This window comes from Heptranchias perlo, unplaced genomic scaffold, assembly GCF_035084215.1.
Source record: "Heptranchias perlo isolate sHepPer1 unplaced genomic scaffold, sHepPer1.hap1 HAP1_SCAFFOLD_222, whole genome shotgun sequence".
In the NCBI taxonomy this organism is placed as follows: Eukaryota; Metazoa; Chordata; class Chondrichthyes; order Hexanchiformes; family Hexanchidae; genus Heptranchias; species Heptranchias perlo.
In genome coordinates, this window is record NW_027139236.1 from 173,194 (window position 1) to 185,835 (window position 12,642).

General features: G+C 43.3%; 1 protein-coding gene across 1 annotated transcript in view; it reads right to left on the reverse strand.

The window, feature by feature from the left end:
• LOC137310122 (copine-8-like) overlaps positions 1-3,803 on the reverse strand; it is a 138,666-nt gene extending 134,863 nt beyond the window's left edge. Inside the window, exon 1 of the mRNA XM_067978095.1 lies at positions 3,727-3,803. Within this exon, the coding sequence (XP_067834196.1) occupies positions 3,727-3,803 (77 nt within the window). The remainder of the gene's footprint in view (positions 1-3,726) is intronic.
• Positions 3,804-12,642: the final 8,839 nt, after the last annotated feature.

The window sequence follows — 12,642 nt, forward strand, 5'->3', positions numbered from 1 at the left end:
CAGTCTATCTAATCTCTCCCTATAAGTCAAACCATCAAGTCCCGGTAGCATCCTAGTAAATCTTTTCTGCACTCTTTCTAGTTTAATAATATCCTTTCTATAATAGGGTGACCAGAACTGTACACAGTATTCCAAGTGTGGCCTTACTAATGTCTTGTACAACTTCAACAAAACATCCCAACTCCTGTATTCAATGTTCTGACCAATGAAACCAAGCATGCCGAATGCCTTCTTCACCACCCTGGCCACCTGTGACTCCACTTTCAAGGAGCTATGAACCTGTACTCCTAGATCTCTTTGTTCCATAACTCTCCCCAACGCCCTACCATTAACGGAGTGGGTCCTGGCCCGATTCGATCTACCAAAATGCATCACCTCACATTTATCTACATTAAACTCCATCTGCCATTCATCAGTCCACTGGACCAATTTATCAAGATCCCGTTGCAATCCTAGATAACCTTCTTCACTGTCCACAATGCCACCAATCTTGGTGTCATCTGCAAACTTACTAACCATGCCTCCTAAATTCTCATCCAAATCATTAATATAAATAACAAATAACAGCGGACCCAGCACCGATCCCTGAGGCACACCGCTGGTCACAGGCCTCCAGTTTGAAAAACAACCCTCTACAACCACCCTCTGTCTTCTGTCGTCAATCCAATTTTGTATCCAATTGGCTACCTCACCTTGGATCCCGTGAGATTTAACCTTATGTAACAACCTACCATGCGGTACCTTGTCAAAGGCTTTGCTAAAGTCTATGTAGACCACGTCTACTGCACAGCCCTCATCTATCTTCTTGGTTACCCCTTCAAAAAACTCAATCAAATTCGTGAGACATGATTTTCCTCTCACAAAACCATGCTGACTGTTCCTAATCAGTCCCTGCCTCTCCAAATGCCTGTAGATCCTGTCTCTCAGAATACCCTCTAACAACTTACCCACTACAGATGTCAGGCTCACCGGTCTGTAGTTCCCAGGTTTTTCCCTGCCGCCCTTCTTAAACAAAGGCACAACATTTGCTACCCTCCAATCTTCAGGCACCTCCCCTGTAGCGGTGGATGATTCAAAAATCTCTGCTAGGGGACCCGCAATTTCCTCCCTAACCTCCCATAACTAGGGCAATTTGCTCCCTCACCCAAAAAGGAACAAACCCACTTTTACTGACCTGGAACCAATGAAACAATCATCTTTTAACTTAGCAAACCTATCTAAGATTTTCATGCTGGCACTTTGCTCACCCTCAGTTTTATATTCGTGCCTCTGGTGGTCAAGTCAATGAACTGCACACTACTTGTCTGCAAGTATTTACCACCTTCTCATTCTGTCTACTTTTGTTGAAATGTACCCTTCTCTTGTGTACTCACGTGGAAATGTTATCTCTCTGTGTGTTGCCATTTACCACATCCCCACAGTGAAGTGTATCCAATCCTCCTGCTTCAATTTATTGTCTCTTCATCAAGCGATCTATCGCTTCTTGTGTCAGTATTCACCATGTTTCCCCTGGCGTGGTGTATCCACTCCATGATCCAATACTTGTTGCCTCCTTGTGGTGAAATATATAGAGTTCATGTGCCACTATTTACCACCTCTTTATGGTCATCCCAAATAACTGCAGTCCAGTACTGGCATTTACCCTTTTTGCTGTGAAACATATCCACTCCATGTGCCACTAGTTACCACTTCATTGTCATGATGTGATGTATTCAAGCTCTGCCGCATCCTTACAGTGAAATCTATCCAGTTCACATGGGTGTATTTACCGCCTGCTCAAAGTGGGTTCCATCCAATCTAAGAACCAGGATTTTCTGTTTATTTACAGTAAGATGTATCCAGTCCATATGCTGGCAATTACTGCAACCTTACGATCAGTATGAGATTATCCAGTCCATATGTTGGTATTTACCACCACTTCATATATAAAGCCTATTTGCTGGTGTTTGATGCCTCCTCATGGTCACAGTAAGATATATCAGCCTCGGTGTGCTGGTGCTTACCGCCTCCTGGTGGTAACGTGTATCCAGTCCATGTGCCAGCATTTATTGCCTACAACTGGCGACATGGACCCAGTCCATGCGCCGGTCTTCACCACCTCCTGGTGGCGACATGCACCCAGTCCATGCGCCGGTCTTCACTACCTCCTGGTGGCGACATGTACCCAGTTCATGTGCCAGCATTTACCAGCTCCTGCTGGTGACATATAACCAGTCCATGTGCTGGTATTTACTTCCTCCTGCTGGTGACATGTACCCAGTCCATGTGCTGGTATTTACTTCCTCCTGCTGGTGACATGTACCCAATCCATGTGCCGGTATTTACCGCCTCCTGCTGGTGACATGTACCCAGTCCATGTGCCGGTATTTACCACCTACTGCTGGTGACATGTACCCAATCCATGTGCCGGTATTTACCGCCTCCTGCTGGTGACATGTACCCAGTCCATGAGCCGGTATTTACCGCCTCCTGCTGGTGACATGTACCCAGTCCATGAGCCGGTATTTACCAGCTCCTGCTGGTGACATGTACCCAGTCCACGTGCCGGTATTTACCAGCTCCTGCTGGTGACATGCACCCAGTCCATGAGCCGGTATTTACCAGCTCCTGCTGGTGACATGTACCCCTCCATGTGCCGGTATTTACCGCCTCCTGGTGCTGGCATGTACCCAGTCCCCGTGCCGGTATTTACCGCCTCCTGGTGGTGACATGTGCCCAGTCCATGTGTCGGTGTTTAACGGCTCTTGCCTGCGACATGTACCCAGTCCCCGTGCCGGTATTTACCGCCTCCTGGTGGTGACATGTGCCCAGTCCATGTGTCGGTATTTAACGGCTCTTGCCTGCGACATGTGCCCAGCCCATGGGTATTTACCGCCAAATATTTGCCAGTATTTGCATTGGGTTGGTCCCCAGTGACACCAAACGCAAATCTATGGCTTACTGCAATTTTAAGAAGAAACTTAAAATGAAATTTCGGGACACATTGAGGTGATGATGTGAGTCGAAGGGTTCCCGGTAATTGTTCCATTTTTAATAAAATTAACATTTAAAAAAAATTGCAGACTCGCGAATTGCAATGCGAGGAGGGAGTGCGCGCCCGATGCACTTTCCCGTTCGGTCACATTAGCGGACGGTAAGAACCACATTTCTCGCGCCTGATACACAAATAAAAGTAAACAAGACTCAGGATAAAAACCAGTCCCGTCCCCCGTCGCTGCTCACCGGGACTGCACTCTCCGGATGGACCCCTTTCCCTTTCGCAACAAATTTTAAAACACGACCTACATGTGGGTCAAACCTGCTTCTTGTAATTTTTTTTTTTAAAAATCACTCCTTTAATAACAAATATAGATAACCAAAGGTTTTTAATCGCCTCGCGGGTTTTTACATAACCTCAAATCCGTCATAAACTTGAACAAACGCGACAGATTTCCCTTAATTGCAAGTCTTTCTTTACCGGTCCCCTCTCGTTGTATAAAATGTTTTGTTTTTTGAAAATGTAATGAAAGCCGACGGATGAGGTTTCTAACTTTAGTTTCCTCCTCCTCCCGCCCGCCGAGGCTGATGTTGTGCGAGCTCTGCAGTGCACAGGTAGCACTGAGCCGGCACTTCCCTCTCCCTCCATCCCCATCCCCACTACCCCCTCAACCGAGCCTCCTCCCCTCCACATGCTCCCCTCACTTTCAGCTTCGAAGCCCTCCCTCCCTCCCCGGCCCCTTTCCTTACCTGCAGGAGACGGTGATTTCGATCTTCGTGGCAGGGACACTAGCCTGAAGGGGATCGAAGTCTCCGATAGATGCCATTCTCTTGCTTGTTGCTCTCTCCCTGACTACCTCACCAACTCTCTCTCACACACACAACACACATCCAGCTACATGACATCACAGGCATGACCACCCTGGAGCGAACTCCCCTCCTTTACCTATTATTATTCATAATATTTCATCTCTTGCTTTAGCTATCTTTTTACGTTAGATATATATATAAAAAAAAAACATGAATAAGTTCAGGGAGGGAATGAGAGGAATCCTCGTTTGCACGTTTGAAACCGTGGAAGATTTCCACAATGGTGTAGCGAATTCGTAAATGTGTTTATGAAGAACGTGTGGACAATTTTGCTACGCCTAGCGCACAAAGGAAATCCCCCCCCCCCCCCTCCCTCCTCCTCACTAAGTCTTTATTATCAATTCACATTTATACTTTTTTTAAAAAAAAAGATTTGCACAGAAGGAAATGATCAGACTTTGTTCTCTCAGGTGGGATCCTGACAAAGCAAGAGCGAGCATAGGAAATTCCAGCGTGCGCTGCATAGGATTTTCTGACCATTTAATGTCAGAAACCACGCACAGCATGTACCGCAATTTTCCATTTATGCTGTCGACAGGTGAGGCTCCTTACTGAGAGCGCGAAGTCAAACAATTACCCTTACAATAGCTCAGTGTATTCTTGCTACTGTTGTGAAGAAAATGTGTCACAGGTTAGTCACATATCAGGAGAACTCATTTAACAGCGATTCACAATATTACTATGTGTAATTTATATGGGGAATAGAACCAGGGAGCAAGTTATGAGACATAATTCCCTATTAGGAATCAATGGGGCATCACAAATTACAAGAGTGAACTGAGAATGTTTTACAGATGTCATCCGATCTGAGAAGTGGAATTATTGCCTTCAACTCACTCTTTGATAGAAAGTACCCTTTGAGATATTTGTTGAAGTTAATTTGTTGCTGGGAAGTGGAGTACTGCTAGTGTGAGGGAGATCAGTCTTGTCAGTACTGCAAGTTGAGGCGCTGTTAGTGTATCTGGGAGGGAGATCAGTGTATTGGTACTGGGAGTGGAAGCACAGTTAATGTACCTGGCAGGGAGGACAGTGTGTCAGTGCTGGATGTATGGGCGCTGTTAGTGTATCTTCGGGGAGAGTTTTTCCAGGGGTGCATGCAGCAGGAAGTGGGATGTGAGTGGTGAGGGATACAAAGAACTGATGAGAGATGGCTTTGTCTGTGGCTGAGGGGGTAGCAGTGAATATGGGTTGGGGATTTTATATGGAGGGAGAGGTTAATGGAGAACAGGAGGGCAAGATGAGTTGAAATGGAGGTTGAAGTCACCAAGGATGATAGTTCCTCAGTACAGAGGCTGAGGGAGGAAAGCAGTGAGTGTAGGGAATTCCTTATTTTGTATGATTCTTGGACTCTGGATGAATAGTCAAGCAAAGAAAGTCACCCTCACTCACAGTAGTTCTGTTAATCAAAAGTAATTATTTAATGATATCATTCATACAAGCATTCATGAAGCAAAATCAAACCATACAAATGACTTTCCTCTATAAAATCCCATTATACACTTAATAATTCGCAACGTTATTATGTAATGACTTAACAATTCATACACACATCAGACAAATTATTAATACTTATACAACCTTTAAACCAAGGATTTTGCTCATCGGGCCTGAAGGTTGATCAGGTCTTCAGTACTCGAGGTCCTTTTCTTCTTGCATGATGTTCAACTGCAGTGTGCGTTCCTTGTGACGGCTGGATGGTGAAGAAGAGAAGAGACTTCTTCTCTCAAAGTCTTCTTTTTATATTGTTTTTTACCAATAAGAGGTAGGATTGGGGAGGGTCATTCTTTTTGTCCAATCGTTCCCTGTTGCTATGCCTCAATCATTATAACATACTTCAGTGATTGACAGTTTAGGCTTTGATCATGTGACGGAAGACCCTTTGATGTAGAAAAGACCATGTACTCGAACAATGGGTTGTATAAGGCCCCTTTACTGTCTGTTTATGGCCTTTCATGTAGAGATAGCCCCTTACATTTCTACACCCAGACATTCTTAATGGTCCTTATATCTCCAATTTTGATTGCTTCATTGGCTTCAAATCCATTCCTTATACCATTTGACCATATGCTGTGTGCAATACTATTTGATGTTTTACAAATCCCAGTTCTTTTGAACAGATTACCAGATAGGAATGAGAGGCCCATGCTTTTCTCACACCTATCATTGCTTTCCTGATCCAAAGCCTTTGATGTATGTCTTTGTTGCCTTTTCTTACATTACCCCCTGTTGTGAAGCTTGTGTATCCAAAAACCTATGTGTTTTGAAAGCCTGATAACGCTTTAAGCTCAATATTATCCATTTAGCTTATTTATTTAATAATCTAGATATCTATCTGCAGTACAATGTCTTCGATCCTGAAATTCATACATCTCCAATGCCATCAATGTCAGTGAGGGGAAAACAGGATTTGTGAGAACAGAGTTTACCACATTACTGTGTTTGCAGGTTTTCAAATGTCTTTGTTTAAAAGGGGTACAGTTAACCCTTTCCTTCAAATGTCTTTTGTTAAATGGGTTTTGAACCCCACATGAGGATATCTTGGTGAGAAATTTGACGTGAGGCTTGGGTGGGCGGTAGAGAACGAGGACATTAAAGGAGAGGTGAGAGGAGTGGAACAAGCTGAAAGGAGGAGAAGGTGCCAGAGGATGCTTAGTGATAATGACCACACCACCACTGTGGCAGTTTGGGTAGGACAGGTGGGGAGTGTAGCCAGGTGGGGAGTCTTCAGTAAAGGGGAAGGTGTCATCACCCATAAGCCAAGTTTCCGTAAAGGCGATGATGTCAATGCAGTCATCCACAATAAGGTCATGGATGACAAGGGCCTTGTTAGCAAGTGAACGGACATTCTAGAAGGAGATATGGAGATGGGCGGTGATTGCTAATCTGCTCGCAGAATCCATGCGGTCAGTGATGGAAGGGGTGAGTGGGACGAGAAGGAGGTTGGCAAGATTAGTCCACCACGGGCGCATTGGGTGGAAAGGTCGGCAAAAAAGTAGGATGGGGTAATTGCGGTTGCTGCTCGTAAGAAGGCAGTGAAAAGTGCGTTAATGGGCACTTCGGAGAATATGAGTTCTGGGAGTGAGGATGCTGTTAGTGTGTCTGTGAGGGACATCAGCATATTAGTGGGGCACTGCTAGTGTGTCAGTGAAGGAGATCAGAGTATCAACACAGGGGCTTTAGAATGTAAGTGAAGGATGAGATAAGGCTATTTGGATCAATTTAAAATTTGGATTAATTTAAAATTATTCCTCTTGTTCTACAAGGCTGACTTGCCTTGAAGTAATATCCTGGGTTCACCTGATTGTACCATTTATATGCTCAATGAGGTCAGTCTTTTCTCTAGCTATACAGCTCAACTGTCTCTAATTTTTCTTCAGCTCATGCCTTTTATATTTGGGATCATTTTTGTTGCTCTTCTCTACCTGTATCCATTTTGAGATATGCTGATTCATGTTCAGGTATGGTAGTATAGTGGTTATGTTATTAGGACTAGTAATCTAAAGAACATGAGTTCAACTCCCATCGTGGTAGTTTGAGAATGTGAATTTTTTTTTTAAATCTGGAAATAAAAAGCCGGTATCAGTAAAAGTGACCACGAAGCTGTCGGATTGTCGGAAAACCCAATTCGTTCACTACTGTCCTTTAGGGAATGAAAGCTGCTGCCCGGTCTGGTTTACATGTTACTCCAGACCCACACTAACATGGTTGACTCTCACCTGCCCTCTGAAGTGACCTAATAAGCCACTCGGTTATATCACCGCCTTCTCAGCCTTGCCAGCGACGCCCACATGCTGACAATAAATGGAATAGGAAAATATTGTACACATTGCTCCAAGCACATTCCAAGCAGTATATTATCAAGCTTTAGCATAGCTTCTGTAAACCTGAACTTCACTGGTCTGGCTATGTATCCCAAAATTTGATTTGACTTTTTAAAACTGCCTTTGTACAATGTAACATTGAAAGTGAATGGTTTGCTGTTATTCTTGGGTCCCTTTCCAAATTCCTCAATGCTAATTCTATTCCCTTTATTGTGTATTGTGTCAGCCTTGGCTCAGTGGTAGCACTCTTGCTTCTGAGTCAGAAAATTGTGGGTTCAAGTTTCACTCCAGAGACTTGAGCACATTATCTAGGCTAATGTTTCAGTGCAGTACTGAGGGAGTGCTGCATTGTTGGCAGTGCCTTTTTCAGATGAGATGTTAAACCAAGACCATGTCTGCTCTCTCAGGTGGATGTAAAAGGTCCCATGGCACTGGTCAAAGAAGAGCAGGGGTGTCCTGGCCAATATTTGTCCCTCAATCAACATCATTGAAACAGACTATCTGGTCATTATCATATTGATGTTTTTGGAAACTTGCTGTGCGCGAATTGGCTGCTGTGTTTACTACATTGCAACAGTGACTACACTTCAAAAATTACTTAATTGGCTATAAAAGCACTTTGGGATGTCCCAAGGTCGTGAAATGCACTATATAAAATTGCAAGTTCTTTTTCTTTATATCTATGTTGCTCCTTTTCCACATATTGTGAGATACTTTAAACTTGCCAATATTAAATTGAATTTGACATTTGTCCACCCAATCCCACGACTAATCTAAATCTTTCTGCAAATTGTTAATTGTATCTCCTCTCCTTATTGCTCTCTCTTTTAGTGCCAGCTGTAAATTTAACAAGCTTGTAATTGATTTCTATGTCTGTGTAATTTAAGTAAATAACAACAGGGGTACAATCACTGACCCTATAACTCCAATCAGCACCTCCCTCCCAGTCTGACACTACATTTCTTATGGATACTCTCTTGAGTGGAGTGGAGTGGAGTGGAGAGGAGATGTCGCTGGTGGGTTTGTGAGGGAACTCAGTGTACAATTTCTGGAATCGTGTGTCTGCAATGAAGATCCCTACTGGGAGTAGAGGAAATACCACTACAGGTGACATTATCAGAGTGGAATCTTTATGTCGTTCTCAGTATTGTAGAGGAATCTCATGTTATTGTTTCTCCAATAATGTCAGTGAATACAAAGTGAAAGACTGAAGGGCACTGATGGCTAAATATAGAATAGTAGATACATGGGAGCAAGTTACATGCTATAATGTAACTACGGGATTCAGAGAACTTGTACATAGAATAATGGATACCTGGAACCGAGCTGCATACTATTGTCTAAACAAGGGTTTTAAAGGATTAATGCAGAAGATGTAGAGTAAAATTCCTATTCTGCCTAATTACTGTACCTTAACCCAAACCACTTCCATTTCCCATCAGCTATCTTCTGGGGGTCTATGAATCAGACTGACAATTCAGTGGGAAATTATGGGCAGTTTTGTGCTATGGAACCACATCATTTAGGAACTGGGCTGAGACTGTCAAAGCTCACTTCCAGCAAAATCCTTACAGCCAGCAAAAAACAAATTCTTTCATCCTATCACACTGGGCTGGATTCAAACCACTCTACCACCCAGTTCCTGATCTTTTACGTTTAAGTATTTTTTGTATAAAAATATGTATGTACTTGTCTTTCTGTGTCACTATGTGCATATGAGTAGGTCTCTCTTTCTCTGTGGACCTGCCTCCATCAGTACCTGCACTTGCATCTACGTGTCTCTGTGTATATCTTACAGCATCAGCGTTTTTCTGTCAATTATCGTAACAAGGTTGGCCACAGATGCTGCAAGAACTTGTCATTGTGCTCACCCCTCTTCACACACCTCCTTCCCACTGTCTTCGATTCAAGTCTTTTCACAAACAATCCCGCCATCTTCATTCAGCTTTGGCCTCCTTTTGTGTAGTCTTTTCGTAGCTGGGACCCAATTCATCGGCTTGAGATGGTACTGATCTTCAACCAAATGGCACATGTACCTTACCCATCTCAATTGTCTTTCCATAATATGCTCTGCTATTGAATGCAGGCTATTCCTTCTCCTTACTTCAGTGTTAGTTTTTTCCAGTCGAAACCCAAGATTCTCCTTGACAGCACGTACCAAAAGCAAATACTTTCTGCTTGTGTAGCTTTATCAGTGTTCAACTTTCAGACCCCACAAGGAAGTGTCGACTGAATACTGACCTCTTTTCATGTCCCATGATAGGCTCTGTTCCTCTAGAGTGCTTTCCAAAGTCTTTCAAAAACATTTCTAGCTACAGCAAAGCAACCCTTCAGCTATTTCTCCTTAACGGATTGTACAACCTCCCAGGTAAATACATTCATCCACTGTTCTACTTCCCCACCATCAATGCCCACTCTCTTCAGATTTCTTTCTCATACTAAAGGCATAATCATGGTCTCTGAGAAGCTTATGCTAAGCTCCCACTTCCTTCCTGTAGCACCTCGCTCCTCTGTCATCATGATGGTAGCAACCAGCTAGCCAATGAAAATGGCAGCGTCACCCATATAGTTCAGATAGTCACCCATATAGATCCTCAGATGCACCATCTTTAGTGCCACTACTTCCCATTCATTCATACTTGACATAGTCCATTAAAACAGCTCCAAACTTTTTCCTTCAATATTCACACAAGTCCTTTCTCTCTTGTACATCTTCTTTAGTAGTCAGGTAATCATTTTAGTTACGCCTTAGTAAAGAGTAACTGGTAGAGACATCGAGGGGTAGAAATTGCTGTGTGTTGTGCCCATTTTTAGTGCACAAAACAGACACAAAATATACCAATTTAACAGTGGGACGGCCTGTGCCCAATCTGCAAAATGCGTAGGCTTCAAGGAGCTCCTGAAACATTTACCTGAGGAAGGAGGAAGTCTCCGAAAGCTTGTGAATTTAAAATAAAATTGCTGGACTATAACTTGGTGTTGTAAAATTGTTTACAATCTGTACAGGCATTGGTCCCACTGCCAAATTCATGGGGCCCATTTTTTTGGCATCCCAAGTGGAATTGTAAATTAGGGGCCTAACATTGGTTAAAGGACTCCTTTGAGAATTGAGTCCACGATGAGTGTTACAGGCATCGGGCCTGCCCCTCGTGATTCTTCAGCCGCCCCCATGGCCACCAACAAAAGGTGAGTGTTAGGTTCTTTTTTTCAAAAAAATTTCTGTGGAAACTGTGTGCTCAACTCGACACCACAGTCCTGGCAATTTGCCTGCCCCCCGCACTCCCCGTTGCCCAATCCAACCCTCCTCCCCGAAGTTACCTCAGGGCCGCTGCCAGGACAAGCTGCCTGTAGAGGTGTGACAAGCACTGGTAGTTCGTCCCGAATATGTAGATGAGGCTCAAAGTCCAATTTTGTGCCGGCCTCGGGCCTCTGTGCTAGGATACGCGCTGCTCGCACAGCAACGAGTAATGAGCCCAAACTCATTTCTACCCCGAGGGGGTGCTCAGTCCACGGAGAAAAAGAAAGCAGAAGTTGTTCAAAGTAATGTTCTGTTAGATAGATGAGGCCATGGAAGCAAAATGACGAATGTGAGAAACTGGATGGAAGCAGAAGAAGTGAAAAGTAAGAATAGCTAAAGGAGGAGGCGAGAACAGAGATTTAAGATATGATGTGACAGAAAAGTGTTCTTGGTGAGCAAAGCAGTCATGATGGAAGAGGTAAACATATCAGCTGACAGCAAGAAACCGTTTACAATTGTAAATTAGTTCAGTGGAAAGAGAGATGCAAAGGTTATATGTCTGGCGGCAGTGTTTCACAAATTCCTGAACCAGCTGATGCTGTTCAGCTAATTCGGATCATGGTGAGAAAGATGACACAGCAAACTAGAGCTGGATGAATTAGCAAGAGAGATGGAGAGAGAAGACTTTGGAGGAGGTATAACAGGCAATGAGGCAAGGGAAAGCCTTTGGCACATGCAGAATGCTGCTAAAGCAAAGGCCCACATTGGTGAAAGAGCTTCAACAGGTCATCCAAACAGAACAAAGAAAGTACCTCAGGTTTGGAAACTAGCCATAAAGATTCCAGGAAGCAATCAGAGGCATTTGGCTCCTTTGCGTGCCAGGGAAGGTGTTTGCAGGAGTGTTTCTGAATAGGATGTAGGGATACTTGGCTGGAAGGATGCAGATAAGTAATTACTGCCACTTCAGAAAAGGATGAGCTGCCCATAGCTTTGGGCTAAAACAGATGATTGATAAGTTCTGGGAATATGGAAAAGATCTGTGGCCATGTTTCATAAACTATGCAGGGGTATGTTTCAGTGTGGAGAAATGGCATCGAGGTTAATATGTATGCGTCTTTTATTTACATTGTGAACTGAGTTGCACTTTAAGATTCTGAGCAAGTCATTCACCGTCTCACTGAAGTTTACCCGCTGCAACTCCAAGATGGGCATGAACTCAGGCCCGAGGTAAAAGTACTGTGCTTTTCATGTTCGTGTGATTTTGAGGATGTACCACTATATATTTACACAGTTCATAGATGTGCAATTATAGATTATTAAGGGTGGTGCACAAAATTAATATTAATGTCACCTCAGGACTGCTGATGCGTTTATCAAAACACTGAAATCTAGGAATACTGAATTGTGATTCCAGCTTTCAGTACTCAAATACATGCTGTGCACATCAGCTCTTGACAAAATCCCATTGAGTTTTATAGCAAGTCATAAAATATTGAACACTCTCATTATTACCATTAGTAGCTTCAACCTTCAACATGGAGATTAAGAGCCATGAGCTTTAACAGTCCTTTTCTTGTAAGTCAGAATTCTGAAGTTCTATCGTTTTATGTCCTGAAGTCCTAATGCGGAAAGTATCATTCCATTATCCAAATAAATCAAATTGTGTTTGTAATCCCACAAACATTAATCAATGTATATTGTGTAGCTGTATAGAATTCCTATTTGTGCAGCAAGGTA